This window comes from Panthera onca, chromosome D3 (genome assembly GCF_046562875.1).
Source record: "Panthera onca isolate mPanOnc1 chromosome D3, mPanOnc1 haplotype 2, whole genome shotgun sequence".
NCBI classification, from domain to species: Eukaryota; Metazoa; Chordata; class Mammalia; order Carnivora; family Felidae; genus Panthera; species Panthera onca.
Window position 1 is genome coordinate 25,370,741 of NC_138350.1, and position 20,793 is coordinate 25,391,533.

Sequence of the window (20,793 nt, forward strand, 5' to 3'; positions counted from 1 at the left end):
AACACGTAATAACTCTTTGAAGTAGGGACTTTCACCACCATTGTATAGATGAAGAAACTGAGGCTCAGAGAGGTTAGTTAACTTGTCAAGATCACACAGCTTGTAAGTGGTGAATGGGGCCAGGACCGGGCCTGAATTTTAAACCCACAGCCTTTTCTTGTAAGCCCTGTGGCCTGGGCTTCCCCCCTGCTGAGTAAAACAGACCTCCTTTCACTTGTTTGGAGTCTATTTCTTTGAGGGTTTGAGAGTCCTTCCTCGGTAACAGAAGGTAACGACACTTACGGCAGTGAGCATCTCATAACACATATAATGGTCGAATCACTAGGTTGTACGCCTGAAGCTAATATAATATTGTATGCCAACTATCCTTCAGTAAAAATTAAAATGAAAAAAAAAGGGTCCTTCCTAATTTTGCATTATAGGATCTAAGGACTGCTCAGGTACTATATGATTAAACAGACTTTACGAATTTCCTTCTTGCCTTCACCTCTGGTTGCAGTGGCTTTCGCGTACCCTGATGTTCTCCAAAAAAAAGAAAACCTTGGAAAAGCAGGATAAGGTACACATAAAACGCCTCCCCTGCCCCCATCCTATCATGCCCTCATTTTTATTATATTTTCAGCACCCCATTGTCCCAGCACCTCATTGCTCCCCTAAATAGTGTTATTGTCTGAGTACCTCCCCGTGTTCCCACTAGATAATGGGCTCCTGGAGGCCACCTGGGGCTCGCTCCCCTCTGGGTCCCCACACGGTAGGGGCTGCACGCACATGCGCTGAGGGAGCCAAGGAAAGAGGTCAGCTCAGTGCATCACTAACCTGTCCCGGTCCGGGGAGGGGCGGGGCTGCCCGCGTCTGCAGCCCACTGGCCCTGCTGTCTGAGCCAGCCCTGAACACCCCCTCGGGAAGCCACTTGCTGCCTGGCCGCTCCCAGCTCCTCCCGAGCACAGGTGTCTGACCCAGACACCGGCCGGAGTCCAGACAGCCAGCTCCACACAAAGGACGAGGGGCAGGCTGTGTGGGCAGGACCCTCCCCTGCAGGAGGAAATGTCCTGCGTAGAGAGTGACCACAGACGTGTCCAGCCAACCTCCAGGGCTGGATCCTGAGTCCAGGCTAGAGACCCGGGTAGAGGGTGGTGGGCTTCCGGCCATCCTGCACCACCGCGCTCACTTAGCCAGAACATTCGGCTAACCAGAACACCCTCTGCTGGACCAAGTCGTTTTAAATTTGGATTCCAAGATACCTAAGATTGACCAGTTGGGTTACCTGGCAATGAAGAGCTTCTGTTCGTAAAATGGCAAAGCTAAGAGAATGCAGCAGTATGCCCCGAGTTTGTCTGCAAAGTGGGAGACACTATTCGCAATATACATTACGAGCAAAGAGTTTTACATCCAGCATATCTCACAAATCACTAAGAAAAAGAGCCAGTAGTTTGAAAGAGGCACGTGCGGCTTGAACAGGGCAGAAGTAGCCATGCAAATGGTCCATCTACTTCAACAAGGTGACCCACCTCGTTACTCGTCGGGGAAATGCAAAACAGACCCACGGAACACCTCCTCCCTCAGGAGGGCTAGGATGTGAATAACTCACAAAAGCAGGTGTTGACCACAGGGGACACCGGTGGGACTGTCGTATCCGGCTGGCCGGAGTAAACGTGTCTATGGACACTCGGGAGAACCATTTGGCTACATCGACCGCAGTTAAAGAAACAGGTGTACTGTGACCCAGAGATTCTACACTTTTAGGTCTACACCCTACAGAGATGCACACACACACCCGCCTGCCTCCTGAATAAAATAACACGGGGAAAAAATGCCCACAGAGGCTGTATTCTTTTTTTTTTTTTTAATTTTTTTTAACGTTTATTTACTTTTGAGACAGAGAGAGACAGAGCATGAACGGGGGAGGGTCAGAGAGAGAGGGAGACACAGAATCCGAAGCAGGCTCCAGGCTCTGAGCTGTCAGCACAGAGCCCGACGCGGGGCTCGAACCCACAAACAGCGAGATCACGACCTGAGCCGAAGTCGGACGCTTAACCGACTGAGCCACCCAGGCGCCCCAGAGGCTGTATTCTTAATCATCAAAATCTGGATGCAACCTACATGCCCATCAACAACACAATGGCTAGATTGTGATATAGTCTCAGAAATAGCAAGGAGAATGAACCAACTGCGACATACGATAATACCAGTAAATCTTACACGCATAAATGGAGCAAAAAAAACCCAAAACACCGGCCAAGACATGTGGATGGTAGAAATCCATCCAAAGAGCAACAACGAGCAGATAATCGAGAAAAGGCACTCAAGAGGGCATCTGGATCATCCCCCCCCCCCTCCCCGAAACCCACGGGTACCTTCCTTTATCTTCCTCACAATTCCTCGGTGCTGGAGATGCCGGCCCTAGGATGGGCGACTCCCCCGTTTGCCAGGGACGTTTCTGGTTTTAAAATCAGAAGTCCCATGCCCCAGGAACACCCTCAAACCTGCACAAAACCCAAAGGCTCCGACATTACAAAGACAGGGGCTCAAATTCCAGTTCACCCGAATGGAAGGGCAAACACGGCTGGCGTGAACCCCTCCCAAAGTGCCAGCATCAGGAAAGACAGAGACAGAAAGACTGAGGGGACATAACATCATGAAAACGAAGCACAAACACTTCTGCATCCTGTGTTGGATCCTGAACACGGAGAAAACTTGTTGTGAAGAACATTGACGAGGGCAATGGACAAAATCTGAATCGTATAGATATAGATGATAGATATAGATAGATATAGATATAGATATAGATATAGATATACATATACATATACATATACATATACATATACATATACATATACATATAGATTTAGATAGATATCTGTATGTAGGTACCACACTTATCTAACTGCTTTTCTTTTAAAAATTTTCTTAGGGTTTATTTATTTTTGAGAGACAGACACCAAGCACAAGCCAGAGAGGGGCAGAGAGAGAGGGAGACACAGAATCCGAAGCAGGCTCCAGGCTTTGAGCTGTCAGCACTGAGCCCGATGCGGGGCTTGAACTCACGAGCCATGAGATCATAACCTGAGCTGGACACTCACTTGACTGAGCCACCCAGGCGCCCCACTTATCTAACTACTTTAATGTAGCCATTTAAAAACATGAAAACCAGGGGCACCTGGGTGGCTCAGTCGGTTGAGCACCCAACTTCAGTTCAGGTCATGATCTCACGGTTCGTGACTCTGAGCCCCGCATTGGGCTCTGTGCTGACAGTGCATAGCCTGCTTGGGATTCTCTCTCTCTCCCCCGCTCTCTCTGTCCCTTCTCTACTTGTGCGCTCTCGCTCTCTCTCTCTCTCTCTCTCTCTCTCCTTCTCAAAACAAATAAATAATTAAAAACACACACACATGAAAACCATTCTCAGCTCTCAGGCTGTGGTAAAAAGAAAAATCAAAAAAACAAACAAATAAACAAACCACACACAACAACAACAACAAGTAGGCAGATTTGAGCTGGATTTGGCCTGTGGGTCATAGTTCGTTGACCCTCTGGATTAGAAGACAGTATTTTATCAATGTGAAATTTTCCCTTTTGAGTGGAACAAAGGGGCATTGTGTTTGTAACTGGTTTTTCGAGGATTCAGAATGAGAAAAAATGAGAAAGCAAACGTAGTACAATGTTACAAACTGATGAATCTTTTTTAAAGTTTATTTATTTACTTAGAGACACAGAGAGCAGGGGAGGGTCAGAGAGAGGGTGGGGGAGAGAGAATCCCAAGCAGGCTTTTCCCAGAGCCTGATTCGGGGCTTGGACTCTCGAACCGTGAGATCATGACCTGAGCGGAAACCAAGATTTGGACGCTTAACCAACGGAGCCACCCAGGTGCCCCACAAATTGATGAATCTAAATGAAGGATAAACAGGCATAGTCTTAACTATTCTTGCCACTTTAAGCTTGAAATTCTTTCGAAATACGTTATTTAAAAAAGAAATCCCACTTCCCCCCAAACTCTGTGACTTTGGGCAAGTCTCCTATATGCTGGGCTCCCTCCTACCTGAAATGAGGGAGCTGCTTCCCATGGAGACTCACGGCCCATCCTGGGAGTCCCCACTGATCCACAGAGCACCTGCGGTGTGCGGACTCACTCCTGCACTCTGGTCCCCGACAGAAGAGGTCCTGCTCACATGGCGTTCACTACACTCAAGTGGGTTGGGGGGGGGGGGGGCTGCAAATTAAGTCATGGCATCTAAGCGCTTGGTCCCACACTTGGTCCCGAACCAGCCGCATGCCTGCCACCAATATCATGACTGTGAAGACGTCTGTGATTACGCTGGGGGATGGCCGGCTGTTCCGGGGGCCTGGCCCTCCACAGCTCTCAACCGTCACGGGTCCTTTTGGGGAGATGCGTAGACAGCACCCCCGGCCTATCATAAAACCAGCCTTTCTCCATTTGTAACAACATTGGAAGTGTCAATATTTGTGGGGTAAACGGGCCGCGATAACCATGTTTTTACCCAATTACAATTTGGTTTTTATCTCCTCTGACAGGAGGTCATGTTAATATTGAGTCAATTCACTCCAACATCATCTTTAAAAAGGAAAAAAAAAAATTTTTTTTTGTCTCTTCGAATAAAATACCCAGGCCACCTGTCTCATGGTTCCTGGCTGGGGAGGAAGGTGCTCGCTCACACGAAAAATTCCCATCAGACTCATCTTCCCAGAGCTTATTAATTATTTTCAATGTCTCGTGGAAGCATGGGTGACACGTGGTGACAAACGTCCTGCCTAAGGGCACTGGGGATGAATCAAGGGTTATCGGTCTTCTGCACACTAGTGGTGGGGGCCGGGGGGTGGGGGCCTCAGGATGTTGCCTAGCCGTGGCTGGGAGTTCACGTAGAAGATACACCAGGCTCAAGGGGCCCCCCCGAAGGGACAAAAACTGAGCTGGACTCCCCCGGTGGAAGGGCCTGTAGGAGCACCCCGGGATTCCCGCAGGGACGTGAGGACCTGGAGGTGGCAGAGGGCCGACAGGAGATACATTCATGGGGGGGTGGGTAGTAGCAGCTTTAAACTGCCTTTTGTTGATGTCCGTGGGTTCAAATCCCAGCTTCATCTCTTACTACCTTTGTGACTTTGGACCAGTCTCTTCGTATGTTTACTTATTCGCCCAGTGTCTCCCTTGAAGGAGCTGGATGGTAAAGGGGGGACACAAGCAAGCAAGGGTGGTGACCGCGAGAGAATGTCACCAAGTCTCAGTCATCGTACCCCCCAAAGGCCCTTCAATCCTTCCCCCTTCACTGCCGTACTTATCACCCACCCCCTGTATTTCTCATGCGGGGTCCTCATGTCTGCTGGCCCCTGGCCTGGTCCAAGCAATGCTCCTGCCACGCGACCTTCAGAGAGAGAATTTTAAAATTTATATACAGTCTCGGCTTTTTGTGTCCAAGATCCATCAGTGGCTTCCATTGCCCTCGGAATACACTGCGAGAGAATGTGCCACCCCAGAGGTAAACCCAGCAGACGGTGAGAGCCCAGAGGGGTGGGCCCTCAGCCAGCTCATGGGGGTCAGAGATGGCTCCCAGAAATGATGCCCACACCCAAGCTCAGAAGAGAACTAGACGGGGGCGTCTGACTGGCTCACTGGGTTAAGCGTCTGACTTCGGCTCAGATGATCTCACAGTCCGTGAGTTCGAGCCCCACGTCGGGCTCTGTGCCTGGAGCCTGCTTTGGATTCTCTCTCTCTCTCTCTCTCTCTCTCACTCTGCCCCTCCTCCATTCGCACTCTGTCTCTCTCTCCCCCTCTGTCTTTCAAAAATAAATAAACATTAAAAAATCACAAAAACAAAAGGAAGAGAACTAGATGGTCACCAGGCAAACAGGCTTCAGAAGAGAGAAGCAGGAGTCTGGCCAAAGGCACAGCCTGGGCAAAGGCGGGAAGGTGATGAGACAGGTGTGAGCGACCCCAAGCTGTCCCTAAGCTGCTGTTCAGACATGTCACGAGCACGGGAGCCGGACTTGGCACCCGTAAAGGTCATGTTGGAGAACCTGCATTGTATTCTGAGGACGATGGAAGCCACTGATGGATCTCGAACACAAAAAGCCAAGACTGTATGTACATTTTAAAATTCTTTCTCCAAAGATCGGGTGGCAGAAAGATTGCTTGGACCAGGCCAGGGGCCAGCATGAGAAATACTGATGGTGGGTGATCAGTGGGGGGGGTGGGGGGGGAGGTGTCAAGGAGGAAGGATTGAAGGGCCATTTGGGGGTACAATGACTGAGACTTGGTGACAGCTTTGTACTCAGCAGGAAGAGGGGGAACACGGTCCCCAGTATGAATGAAGTAAAGGAAAGAGCTTGGGGGTCTCCATTTTGCAAAAAGCAAATACCGTATTCCCTTTGGGGGAAGAGACGAAGGTCAAAGGTGTGAATTGAAAGCAACCAGTGTCCTGGAGAAAACGTCCTCTTCCAGGGTCTTGTGGGAGCCAGGTGCCAGCATCTGCTTCTCACAGATGTTATTTACACACGGCGATAATCTCAATTACGTATCTTGGTTGTTGGGATTGCTTCTGTCTCCAGATTAGTTTGTTTCCAGTGGAAACATTCCATGGGAATTAATTAGTAATTGCTCCTAAAGAACAGGTGTTTTTAGATCATCCCCACACATCACCCTGCCTAGTCTGTGCTACGAGGTCTTGTAAAATCGTTTGCCCAGAAACCAAAGTCTTCCGGCAGTCAACCCCTGTGACTCGGACGAGGGAGCCAGCGGGGAGCTCTACGTTTTAAAAATCATGGTCTTCAAGTTTTTATTTTAGAGAATTCTTGCAAATGCACGGTCATAGCGTTCTTTAAACCAGCCCCGGGCCTGGGAATATCATGCCCCTTTTTATTTAAAAAGACTTTTTGTTAATGTTTTGAGAGAGAGGGAGAGAGAGACAAGGCGAGAGTGGGGGAGGGGCAGAGAGCGAGGGAGACAGAATCCGAAGTAGGTTCCAGGCTCTGAGCTGTCAGCACAGAGCCCGACACGGGGTTCAAACCCACAAACTGGGAGATTGTGACCTGAGCTGAAGTCTTATGCCTAAGTGACTGAGGCAGCCAGGCGTCCCTCATGTCCCTTTGTACATGAGGAAAAGGAGGCTGCAACACAGGATATCTCACCCCAAATCATACAGCTAATTAGGCAGCAGAGGCAGGATTTGAACGCCAAAAGTTCTAGGACTCTTCTATGATTTATCACAAGGGTCTTAAACCACAGTATTATCAGAGATATATCCAAGGCTCCCAGTGGAAGGAAACTGGGTGAAAAGAGCCAAATAATTCTCTCGGGGTCCTAGACGCCGGGGCAATGGGCCGAGGGGACGCCTGTCCACTAAGGGCAGAATCCAGAGATTCTGGAAGATGCTCTAAGGGAACTCTCCCATGCTGCTGGTTAGGCCTGGCACATCGCACATCAGAGCTTCAGCTGGGGCCTGGAATCCCCACGCCCATCTGACCACACCCATCTCTACCCTGTAACTCTCTATGGCTCCCCATCACCTTTGGGATAAAACCCAAACCCCTTAGCCACGCTCACTAAACCCAACTATCAACATACCCCCCCCCCCCATACTGTCTCCTCCTTATCCCTGCAGCCTGGCCTCCCATGCATCCCAGAGTTCAGACCACATCAATATTTGCTGAATGCATGAGTTTTTTAATAGGTGCATTCAAGCGATTCCCTTGTCCGTGCCCTGAGAGATTAAACCTTTCTCTGGGCTCTTCCACGCCACAGTTACTGAGCTAGAAGGGCAGCAGGGCGTGGTCATGTTTCTGAGAACCTTGCTGCTTGGACCTCATCAGCCCCCCGAGAACCTTGCGGCTTTGACCTCATCAGCCCCCCACAAGCACTGGGCCATCAAGCGACGCGAACTCTCCACTTTGGGAAAAAGTCTCTGGGAGGTCACGCTGCGCGTTGAAGGTCACGAGTTTAGCAGCTGCCAGATCCAGTCCTCTTGACTCAAATTTAATTAATGTTGAGACGGCCGAATGAAGGTCTGTCCCACTAAGGTAACCTCGCCATCAGTTTTCTCGTCTACGAAATGACGTGTCACCACAGAACTGGAAAGGGTGTTTTGAGAGATAAATGAGGCCCGCGATTCCCAGATGCCAGTCCTAAAAAATGTAGATACTGGGTGCCAACCCAGACTTAATGAAGAAAGACAAAGAAAAGACTACCTGGAGGTGGGATCCAGAATCTGTGATTTTTAAGCAGTGCTTAAGTTCTCTGATGTGCGGCCAAGTTTGGGGATCCCAAGACACCACAGAAAAGCCTAGTACATAGTAGGTGCTCAATGTTAATAGGACCCATACTGTACCGGCCAAGTTGCATGGACACAGAACTGGTGGCATTCACAGCTTTCGGACATATATTGCTGTGTGCCCTTGGGTAAGTTACTCAACCTCTCAGAGATTGTATCTTTATTAAACAGGTCAATAATAGAAGTACCCACCTCCTGTGGTTATGGTAAGGATTATCTAAATAGCGCACTTACTGCTGCCACCAGAAAGTCTTCGAGCCCCCTACAAGCCAGCCCCAGGTTTGTCCCTTTTAGCCAGCTCTGTCACCACTTAGCCCAGATGACCATCTCCTCCGGCCTGGATGGGTATTCTAGCCTCCTAACGGCATTGCCATCCTGTTCACGTCTAGTCTCCGCACAGAAGAGCGAGCCTCCCAACCGCGAATTGGATTACGTCACTCTCTGCTCAAAACCTCCCAATGGCTTCGCACGACCCTTCGTGTAAAACCCAAGCCTTCCAGGTCCTGCATGGTCAGGGCCCTGTCTGCTCCTCCTTCTCCCAGGGTAGTTGAGCCGACCACCCAGGCTCAACGGGACCCCTTGCAATTGCCTATTCCAGAACTCCATGTATTGCCTTTATTCCCCATATCAAGGTGTGAGATGTTTCTACTTATTTCTATCATTGTTTGCTTGCCTCCTTATCCATCAGATGTAAGTTTCACGACGGAGGGTACCTGCCTTACTAACCATTATACGCCTAGATGGAGCATATCACCTGACTCACAGCAGGTGCTGCATAGATCATGAAGGAAGGAAGGAAGGAAGGAAGGAAGGAAGGAAGGAAGGAAGGAAGGAGGGAAGGAAGGAAGTCGTTCAGTGCCATACCCAGCACTTACAGCACAGTCAGTAGCAAAGTTAGCTCCCTCTCTCCTCCCCCTCCTCTCTGCTCTCTCTGCCTCGGTCCCTGGAGCCTTCAGGTAAAGGACAAATACCTTCCCTCGGAGAGGAAACACAGTGATGCCCAATGTCATCACTGCTTTATTTGATTAGCTCTGACTCCGGCATCCGGGACACGTGTGCTGGGAACCAAAGCAACTGTACCCTGACCTCTGGTCCACGCGAAACCATCCTTATAACGATTTCCATGACAACAGCAACAGAAAGCCAAGGCTGTGAATTCCCTTTGATAGGAGCCGGATGCAGAGATGGGGAAGAAGGACTTTCAGAAGAATGAAGCTCTTTGATTCAGCTCGAGGCGCCTTCATTAAATACCACCATTTGTCAAGAACACACATTTTAACCCTGCCGAGGAAGGTTGCTCATGAATACTTTAAAAAGGAAGGAAAAGAATGAACAAAACCATCGTGGTTCCTTTTGGAGAACAATCACCTGTGGGGACGGGGACATTTGGATGCTGTGGCATCAGGAATATTTTGGTGGGAGGCAGGAAGAGCAGCTGGCCCCCTGCCAAGGGGGCTGCAGGAGCCCGACATGCCTGGATCCTGACCAAGTGCTCAGACACCTCTGTCCACTTGAGGCAAGTCAAAAGGCTAAGCGTCTTCCACCCACGTGGACAGCCAAAGAGAAAGGTCAAGGAACCCCTAGATTCTGCAGTTAGAATCACGAGCCCTGGATATGAATCCCAGCTCTGCCACTTAGCTGCCGGGCACGTCACTTCCCATCTCTGGACAGGACTTCCCCACCTGTAAGATGGGCGCAAGGTCACTTCCCTTCCCCAGGGAGTAAGAAGGGTAATGAGATTGAGTACAAGGGTGCACCTAAGCCCAGGGGATTCTAGTTTTCTGACACGGCCACGCGGAGAATAGGGTTTGCCTTAAAAGCAGGACAGTCCGGGACAAGCCAGGATGGTTGGTCACCCTGAAAGAGCATTAGCAGATACAACAGAGCATTAATTAATAGGATTATTAAGAGAGGAGGCCCTTCAGCGTCTTCAGGTTTCACAGCACTGCACCTCTGGGGAGGTCTCTCCCCAAACCTACCAACCTGGTCCAATCATGACAAAAGCATCACACAAAGCCAGACTGGGGGGACACTTTACAGAATACCTGGCCATTCCTCCTCAAAACTGTCAAGGTCATGAAAAGCAAGGCAAGACTGGGAACCTGTCCCAGACCAGAGGACCCTGGGCAGGCCAGACCACCCAACACAGTGTCGTGCCCTGGGTTGGTTGGATCCTGGAACGGGAATGAACAGAATCCAAGAATGAACGGGGAAACTCGTGAAATCTGAATGGAGGCTGGAATTTTGTTTAAAAGGAAAACAAGGTTTTCTCCCTTAGCTAACCAATTGCTACCTGAAACCTTTCATTTTACAGACAGGAAACTGACGCCGGAGACAGGAAGCAGAGAAAGCTCTGGATCCGGTTTCTACGGCCTGGAGCTAGACTCTGCTGCCTCCCGCTGCCTTCCTGGGGACCTGCTGACCTTCTTGAGCTCCTCCAGAAGGAAGAGAGAAGAGCAGTTAGTGGTTTTGGAGTCAGGGAAAGCAGGTTCAAGGCCCAGCTTTGCCTTTGACTGGCTGTGTGACCTCAGGCAAATCCCTCACCCTCTCTGTTCCCTAGTTTCCTCACTTGTCAAATGAGGCAGAGGACCCCACTGAATTCAACAGGCAGGCATTTATTCAGTATTTATTATGGGCGATGGACTGGACAGGTACCATCAGACATGGTTAAAGCAGAGCCTTGCCCTCCGGAAGTGTATCGTTTTGCCTGAGGGTCCGAAAAGTACAGATAACCCATCTAAGTTTCTGGGGATACTCTGTGGAGATAGAGAAGCCTGCAGCCATGTGGCAGCACTGAGGCTACGTGATAGAAGGCCAGAGAAGGAGAAAGAACAGAGGGCAACACTCTGAGAAGGTGAGGTGGTGAGGGCAGCAGGAAATGCCTTCTGTCTCTCCACACCTGGATTCAGCACATGCCGTTTATTAGCAGGAAACGAGGGACTTAGAAGTGACACCAAATGCAAGGGCACCACACCCCCAGTGGGGCTCTCAGCTCCCCTGCGTTGTTTCCAGCTCACTCCCCCACTCCCTGTCCCCCCATGGGTCAGGTAGCAAGTCCCGTGTCCCTGCTGTGATATTCCGCCTTGGGACCTCTCTCCCCAAGTCCGCCAAACTCCCCCCACCCCACCCCGCGGAATCTGAACACCTCACGCCTCTCGACACCTGCCTCCATGGGCTGCGCTGTCTGCACTGGGCAGAGCCCAAGCCCGTCGTCCCATCTCCCCAGGTCCTTGGCTCCTGCCTGGTCTCACCTCCCATCTGCCTCCACTCCTCCCCGGGGGCAGCCAGGGAGGGTAGAGTCCTGAGTTCGAATCCTGGCTCTGACACTTTCTAGCTGCCTTGGGGTGGGTCTCCTGCCCTCCTTGTCTCCCAGTCCCCTCCCTTGGAAAATGGAGATGAGAATCCTGGAGACCTCGGTACAGAACTCGGTGCCCCATCCCATACAGAGTAAGCACTACATGGTGGGAGCTCCAGAAGTGAGACAGCCAGAGATCCGCATCATTACCATTCTAACTGGCAAACGGCTATTGGTGGTGGTGGTGGTGGTTCAGGCTTTGCATTATCAGCACGACTACCCGTTGTTTCATACCCAGCCTGGGTGGGCACCACCTGGCCACCACACATGTGCACGTGCGCTGCCCTCGGCCATTCTGCCACAGGCCCCCGATCTGCCCGTGCCCTCGGGCTGCCTTCTGCCTCCACCCTGAAGAAGGGAACTGGACTTCTCGGTCATTTATAAACCCCTCCTTCTCACTTATAAACCACCTCCATGTGGCATGCTCAGCCCCTCGGTGTCCCCCTTCTTCATGCAGGTCTGTGAAGGTTGGACGTCAGCACAGTGGCCACCCCCGTCCCCATGCCCTGGCTGGCTGCAGCACCCTCCCCAGCCTGGTCCTGAGGGGACCCATGACACCCACCTGGCTGTGCACTTTCTCCATCTCCTCCTTGCTGACCGACGTCTTGCTATCCTCCATGCTCCCCAGAAGGAGCTGCACGTCGGACAGCAGCGCGTGAGTCCTTTTGAGGTCCCTCCGGAGACGCTTCTCCACGTCAAAGTCCCGATGGCCGATCTGGAAGCCAAGGGAAGGCTCTCATGAGCTAAGATGGCAGAGCAGTGTCCAGGGTCCAAGTTCTCCGGAACCAGGCTTCCCTGGGTTTAAATCTGGCCCCTGCCTCTCCCACTGTGGGACCTTGGACAAAACCCTTCTCCCCAAACCTCAGTTTCCACATCTGCAAAATGGGAACGACATCAACCATGCGGGGCTGTCGTGGGAATTAGAAAGGTGTTTAGCCGAATGCCTAATAAGCTGTGCCCAAAGCTGCCATCACAGCCTGTAAGGATCCAAAGTCACTATGTCTCGTGGTCGGCACCAAAGCCATCAATATGGCCTCTCCCCACCTTGTAAGAGCCTACAGGTCAGGGGAGGCCCTCTGGTGACAGAAGTGAGGACAGCAGTTTCCCTGCAGGGGCAGGGACTAGATAGGGCAGAACTCGGGAGCCCCTTAATGCTATTCATGTGGGTGGTACTTCTCTGAGTTTATGAAAATGCATTGAGCTGTACGGGAGGGGTCCGGTATGCTTCTCTGCCTATATGTTATGCTTCAGTAAATGGTGCTTAATATAGCTGTGCTGTTTTTGGAGATCTAAGTCAAGTTTTGCTGTCCCTCGAGCTGGTCCCCTCTGCCACATTAAGGCATGAGGTCATTTTCTGCAAAAAGTTGTTACCCAAGAAGTGAGCACGTTCCTTTCCCCAAATCCCTGAACTTGTAGGCCCTCTGAGCGGGCAGCTGTCCAGTGGCCCCTGCAGAAGCCACGTTCCTGGACTCAGCACCAGGAGGGTGACAGCTCCCAGCGGCCAACAAACGGAGAGAGGCACAGGGTTCCCCAGAGGACCAGCATGAAACAGCGACAGTCCACAGTCTCACCTACAAACAGCGCCTACTGGAAAAACACTAGGGGAGCACCTCTGAAACTCTGGAAGAAACTAACAGCCCCTTGGGGTGCCTGGGTGGCTCCGTCGGTTAAGCCTCCGACTCTTGGTTTCGGCTCATGGTTCATGAGTTCAAGCCCCACGTTGAGCTCTGCACTGCCTGTGGAGAGCCTGCTTGGGATTCTCTTTCTCCCTCTCTCTCTCTGCCCCTCCCCCACTCATGCTTTGTCTGTCTGTCTGTCTCTCTCTCTCTCTCTCTCTCTCTCTCTCAAAATAAATAATTAAAAAAAAAAAAAAAAGAAACTAACAGCTCCCTTCTCGGACTCTCCAGAGACCAGCGGAAAGAACACAGCACCATCTATCAGATGGGGAGTTTTCAAGAAAACGGGGTGTAGGTGTGTTTCTACCCACCTGGATACCTGTGCCTCTCAACAACCATTTCCTGGATGCTCAGAATGCCCCAGAATAATCTAGAAAGAAGGTGGGGTTGAGAATGGGGTGGCCCTGGTTTTAAACCCTGGCTCGCCATTTGCTGACATTGGGAAGGATGGCTGAATCATACGACCTCTCTGAACCCGAATCTCCTTGTCTGTAAAAATAAGGTGAAAAAAATAATCTCTACCCTCCATGTTGAGATAAGACAAGGATCAGGCATGATAATGGATCAGAAAGCACTTTGCATGCTGTCAAGTGCTTTACAAATATAAAGAATTATGAGTATTGTCTGATGACCTAGAATGCACTCCTCTAGATTACGCATTACTATTTCTTGGCAACTAGCTTTGAATTCTTTGAAAAATGAGTTGGTTCTTCGAATATAGCCTCTTCGTTCTCAGATGTATTACTTTGTTAAGTTTGAAATGCTAGTCTAATGTGTGTGTGTGTGTGTGTGTGTGTGTGTGTGTGTGTGTTATATAATCTCACCTGCTGAGCTGAGATCAGGACGGGGCATTGTGCCAGGCCCTTTGTCACATGTTATTGCATCTAACTCCTGTGACAATCTCTTAAAAATAGATGTTATTATTATTGCCTTTATAAAATGCAGTAATAGCTTAGGTTTAAAGGGAGCTTTCTGAGTGTCAGACCCGGTTCGAAACCCTTTAGGGAAATTAACACGTTTGGTCTTCATGAAGCATCTATGAGGTATGTAGTATTAGGAGTCCCATTTGACAGATGATGAAGCTGATGCCTACAGAGGGGGAAGTAACCAGCCCAAGGTCACACAGCTATGAAATGGAAGTTTGGATAGGAATCCAGCGGTCCTGGCTGGTCCAGAAAGGGGTAATTGTAGGGAAATGTACGATACAAGAGATGTGTTCTGCTTTTTAAGTTAAGGGAAAGCGTGCTTGGGAGGAGCATCGCCCAGCTCAGGCTGGGAGGGGATCCGCAAGAGTCTTAAGTAAGTGGGAGCCAGGTGAGCTGTGGGAAGGACATTTCAGGAAGAAGCCATGCCATGAGCAAAGACAGAGAGCTGAGAAAGTCTTGTATATCTGGTTCTGAGTGATTAGCATGAGGGTGTAAAACACGGAGGTGGGGCAGGGGGCCTGGGGCCAGCTCATGTCTTGTGAGCAGTGGGGACTCTTTAAGTATGTACCGTCTCGGGAAAATGGAGGTACAGCGGGTGAAACTGACATGGAGAGAGTAGTGCTCTCCCCAAGGTCACGGAGTGGCTGTGCAGGACCCTGGGCAGCTCACTATTAGAATGCAAGTCTCTAACCACTGCACGGCAGAGCCTAAGGGAACCTGAGTCCTGAATCACTAACTCGAGCCCAGGTTCATCACCATGATTGCATTCAAGCAGCATATTAGCATCTTTCTTATTTCTATGTCTGTTCTTGATCTTTATACATCCCCAGAGTATAAAGAGCATTCATTTGCCTGTGGAGCAGGTTGGCGTCAGGGACACTCCCTAATGTTGGCGCTGACCACGGCTCAGAGTCTATCAACTTACTGAAGACCCTGAAAATGCGACCACCCCATCTCCTTTGCAGAGGGGTCTTTGCAAACAAAACTCACAACAAAATCTCAGACCAAGTCACCTTCCTCTTCATAATGAATCGTTACAAGAGAGGAGGGCAAGAGAGAGAGAGAGAGAAAGCTCATTAGGTTAATGGGAAATAAATGTCATTCAGCAAGTTTGCATTCTGTAGCACAAAGATTCAAATTTGGATAAAGCTGGTGAATAATTAACCAATAAATCTAAATGATGTTTAGTGTTGTTTTGGGAAACTATATTCAAACCTCAACTGTTTCAACATTTATCATAACGCCAAATTGTCTTGGGCTGTTGTTAAATGTCTGTTGTCGGGACACCTGGGTGGCTCAGTCGGTTAAGCATTCGACTTCGGCTCAGGTCATGGTCTCACAGTTCGTGAGTTCGAGCCCCGCATCGGGCTCTCTGCTGTCAGCGCAGAGCCCAATTCAGATCCTCTGTCCCCCTCTCTCTCTACCCCTCCCCTGCTCACTCTTTCTCTCTCTCAAAAATAAATAAACATTTAAAAAGAATGTCTGTTGACAAAGATCCCTGAGTCCTTTAAAAATGCAATCTGGAAATGCCATTGGGGATAATCAAGTCACTTTACAGAAGGGGAAATTGAGACTAAGAGAGAGAATGAATAACATTCTAAAAAAAATCAATATGGTCAACAAAAGTATGATTCTAATTAACCGGATATTTATCATTTTTTTGGACCTTCATCATTTTTAACTTTTTAAAAAAAAATTTTTTTAACATTTATTTATTTTTGAGACACAGAGAGACAGAGCATGAACAGGGGAGGGTCAGAGAGAGGGAGACACAGAATCTGAAACAGGCTCCAGGCTCTGAGCTGTCAGCATAGAGCCCGACGCGGGGCTCAAACTCACGGACCGCGAGATCATGACCTGAGCTGAAGTCGGCCGCTTAACCGACTGAGCCACCCAGGCGCCCCAAACTTTTTTAATGTTAATGTATTTTTGAGAGAGAGAGAGAGAGAGAGAGAGAGAGAGGGCATGAGCGGGGGAGGGGCAGAGAAAGAGGGGGACATAGAATCTGAAGCAGGCTCTAGGCTCTGAGCTGTCAGCACAGAGCCTGATGCAGGGCTCGAACTCATAAGCTCTGAGATCATGACCTGAGCTGAAGTTGGATGCTTGACTGACTGAGCCACCCAGGCACCCCTGGACCTTAATCATTTTTAAGCAGTATAGCACTAGGTTTCAAAAATACAGGGCTTTCAAATAATATGGATCCCATTTCAAACCCACTTAGGCCACTAACAAGCTATATGATCTTGGGAAATTTCCTTTAGCTTTTAAGCCTCACTTCTATCCTTTATAAGAAGGAACTAATAATACCTATCCCACAGCATTGTTGTAAAAATCAAATACCGTATATTAGAAAAAATTATGACTAGTTATCTACCACAAGAATAGAAATATGGTTTGTAGCTTTAGAACAAACATTAGAACAAAAGGGATCATAGAAAACATTACCAATGTATCCAAGAGCAGGAAAAGAATATAAGAAGAAGCAAAGAGGGGCTCCTGGGTGGCTCAGTCGGTTAAACATCTGACTTCAGCTCAGGTCATGATCTCATGGTTCAGGAGTTAAAACACCATGTCAGGCTCTGTGCTGCCAGCTCAGAGCCTGGACCCTGCTTTGGATTCTGTGTCTCCCTCTCTCTCTCCCTCCCCCACTCTGCCCTGCCTCTCTCTCTCTCTCTCTCTCAAAAATAAACAGACATTTAAAAATTTTTTTCAAAAAGGAAGAAGCAATGAAGGGGACAAAAAGCCAACAAATGTTAAACACAAAATAGGAGAATAGAAGTAACTTCATATATATTAGTTATTCCAATAGATGTAAATGAATTAGATTCTCGTATAAAAAGTTCGAGACTAAAAACACTGAAAACAAAACACATTCACATACACATTTGGAAAGGGTGAACCTGAAGGGATGAAAAAAAAAGGTCTTGCAGGCTAACTAAAAGAAATCAAGCAAAATAACATAAGGCAAAACCCATTCATTGAGGAAAGAGGGACCATTTAATAATCAAAACAATCTGCTAAGGAAAGAAAACAATGATAAGCTGAGATGCACCTAAAAACGTAATCTCAAAATATATGCATACCCTGGAGAAACTCTTGCCCACGTGCACAGCAAGACAGATATAAGACTAGGCACTGAAGTTTTGTGTCTTTGTATGAAAACAACTACATACCCACCAGCAGAAGAATAGAATTAAAAATAAAAAGAATATGGGGTAGCAGTTAAGATAAATGAATTAGAGCTACATGGATCATCATAGACTGATCTCATAAAAGAAGGCAACAAAGTAAAATGCAAAATCATATGTACTGTGTGTGGTTAACTTTTTTAAAAAATTTTAATGTCTATTTATTACTGAGAGAGAGAGAGAGAGAATGAGCGGCGGAGGGGCAAAGAGGGAGACACAGATTCTGAAGCAGGCTCCAGGCTCTGAGCTGGCAGCACAGAGCCCGACATGGGGCTCGAACCCACGAATCACAAGATCATGACCTGAGCCAACTGAGCCACCCAGGCGCCCCTGTGGTTAAGTTTAAATACACATACAGTGGAATTCTACATTCCAGCCTCAGGATGATGGTTTCCTCTGGGAGGCAAGGAAGAAGGAAGGTGGGAGGGGCGGGACTTTGGGAATGGAAACCAAGGGGCCGCCAGCTGTTTTTGGCGTGGGTTTCCTGTCCTTAAAAATATCTGAATGTAATACAGCAAAATTTTAATTTATGTGAACCGTGGGTGCTTGGTGCATGAGCCTGAATTCTATTATTCATTCTACTTTTTTCCACGTGTTTGGCAAGTGTCTTAATAAAACATTAAAGATTACCAAATGTGATCTTTTATTTAGAGGTCCCAGCGTGGTGACTCACACAAAATTAGCATTTTATTCATCTCAAATCACCTTCCCTTTGCACAGAAAATGTTTCATTTCAGCAATATCTATAAAAATCTTTCCTTCCTGGTTTACCTACTTTGTTAGCGCCAGTGGACCCTGCTGAATAGAACGCCGCCTTCTCCCGGTGATTTCCCACTCTCGTTCTAGAATCAAATACTGGGCTGGGCACTCTGGCACTAATGCTAATGAAAGAGTAACCCCGATGGCTCTGCACTCAATGGCCCCAGTTTGCTCGGCTGAGAAACTAGAAAATGCAGAGAAGGACGATGATGAAGCTTTCCTGTTGCCTCCTTCAGCTCCCCACCCAGATGCTCAATGCTATGGTGATCCTGCGCTAGGATTCACTCATTTAATCAATTTTTTAAAAATACCCAACGAGCTCCTATTTGTCTAAGACCTGGATGCCCTAGGGGGGCATTTGGAGACCGGCCCGCATTCCTTCGTGAACAGAAAGGGAAACTCTGGTGATTGACGGCGAGAGCATCGCTAATTAAAAGGCAATGAATGCGTATTAAGCAAATCCATTAAAACCCACTCCTGTGATACTTTCAAAGACATCATAGAAGCCACAGGCTTCCCCCTCCAATGCTGAGGTTTCACGCAGCAGCGGTACAGACAGGAAGATGCTTTCCAGCTGGGAAATCAGGGAGCTGGTGCAGGGCCCTGCCTGCTTTGTTTACAGCTGTGGTTTTCCGACTTGGTGCTCAAGGGACATTTGGTAAGGTGTATAGACATTTCCGGTTGTCACAAGGGAGGGGGGATGGGAGGCTGCCGTCGTTCAGCCGGTGGAGGCCAAGGGATGCTGTTCCACATCCTACGACGCGCGAGACAGCCTCACCTGCGACAAAGGCTCATGTGGCTTGAAACGTCCACAGCGCCACAGCCGAGAACCTTGATGTCCAACCGTGGCAACATGCGCACAAGGCTCTGCCTTCCAGTAGCGGTTAATCAGCTCACCCAAAGCCAGGCAGACAGAAGTGGCCCAGCTAGGGTTTAAAGCTACATTTGCCCGACTTGGAGCCTGCCACCTCTGGCAAAAGTCTCGTCTTCACAAGGCCGGTTATGAACACAGTGACTGTTCTCATTCACCCCACTGAAGCAAGGCCTGCCTCCCCCGTTTCCCCGACAGTCTGCTGAAGGCAAGGCCACCTCGTCTGTCACTTCTGGTCAGGCCCACTCCATGTATTCTCATGGTTCTTCCAAGAACTCTGCTGCGTGTGGACCCCAGAAGCTGTCCTTTGAAAAGTCGGTGAGTGTGGACAGGGCCTGAACTGATGGGCAAGAGGGCGCTTGGGAGGATCGGGGGAGGCTGGCTGAAATGACTAGGGTCTGGCTTTTCCTGAAGACTACTGAGCTGTCCTTGCCCCTGAATCCACCTCTCTAAAAGGGCCTGGAGGGCAGGGAATGTGTTCCCTCAAACACGTTTTGTTTGCGGGTGTTTCCCCCTTACCTGATCGCAGAGGTTTCCAATCAAGCCTTCCAAATCCTGCTTCTCATGAAGGGCTATCTGCTTCTCCTCGTATTCTTGTTCCAGCTGCATTTCCAGCTGGCGGAGCTGTGGACACAAAGGGCGGATACACACATGGGATAAATGAGCTCCATCCAGACCAAGCTCACGAGGCAGGGACCCCCACCCGGAGGAGGGGAGGAATGTGAAGTGCACGGCCGCCGTCCGCCTCCACAAAGGCTGCCCTGGCCATCAGGAGGGCGCGTCCCTGTCAGAGAACCCAGGAGCCTAGAAGCTTGGGAGCCTGACAGTTACAGGGCGAGCTGGCCGCTTATGGGAAACCCCCTGCCACTTGATGTGAAGCCCCTACCTACCCCCAGTTCCCTGCCCACTCCTTAACAGGTGCTTCCTCCTATGCCATGCCCTTGCTCGAATGTTTGCAGATCTCGGCATTCGGACTTTTAAGGCCTCTGTACAACATTATGTCTGATGTGTTGAAATGTATCCACCTTCTTTATCAAATAGGCTGGGAATCCGTTCTTGTAAAAAGAAGTCTGGACTACAAGTTCGTGTCTCTCCAAACTTCCTATGTTGAAATCCTAACGCCCTGGTGCAGTACTCGTTGAAGACGTGGCCTTTGGGAGATAATTAGGTTTAGACCAAGGTCATGAAGGCGGAGCCCCCATGCTGGGATTAGTGCCCTTTATAAGGAAAGACAGCAGAGGGGTGCCTGGCTGGCTCAGTCGGTTAAGCGTCTGACTTCGGCTCAGGTCATGATCTCACAGCTCGCGAGTTCGAGCCCCGAGTCGGCTCTCTGCTGTCAGCTCAGAGCCCACTTTGGATCCTCTGTCCCCCTCTCACTGTCCCTCCCCCACTAGTGCATGCGTGCTCTCTCTCAAAAGTAAATACATAAACATTAAAAAGTAAGAAGAGACAGCAGAGAGCCTGCTTCCTCTTCCTCCACCGCGTGAGGACACAGCAAGACCGTTGTCCCATTGTCTGTAAACCCGGAAGAGGGTCCTCCCCCGACGCCCGATCTGCTGGCACCTTGATCTTGGACTTCCCAACCTCCAGAACCGTGACAAGTAAATCTTGTTGTCAGCCCGCGGTATACGGTATTCTGTTACAGTAGTCCAAATGGACTAAGACATCTGGCTGCAAGCAACTCATTCAATTTACAGTTGGCTCTGACTTCTCTAATCCCCCCGCAAAGGCAGGTGCTCCCC

General features: G+C 49.4%; 1 protein-coding gene across 1 annotated transcript in view; it reads right to left on the reverse strand.

The window, feature by feature from the left end:
• MYO18B (myosin XVIIIB) overlaps positions 1–20,793 on the reverse strand; it is a 241,782-nt gene that overhangs the window by 88,351 nt on the left and 132,638 nt on the right. The window contains exons 32-33 of the mRNA XM_078435320.2: positions 19,571–19,675; positions 12,194–12,346 (exon numbers count right to left, since the gene is read on the reverse strand). Of these exons, the coding sequence (XP_078291446.2) occupies positions 12,194–12,346; positions 19,571–19,675 (258 nt within the window). The remainder of the gene's footprint in view (positions 1–12,193; positions 12,347–19,570; positions 19,676–20,793) is intronic.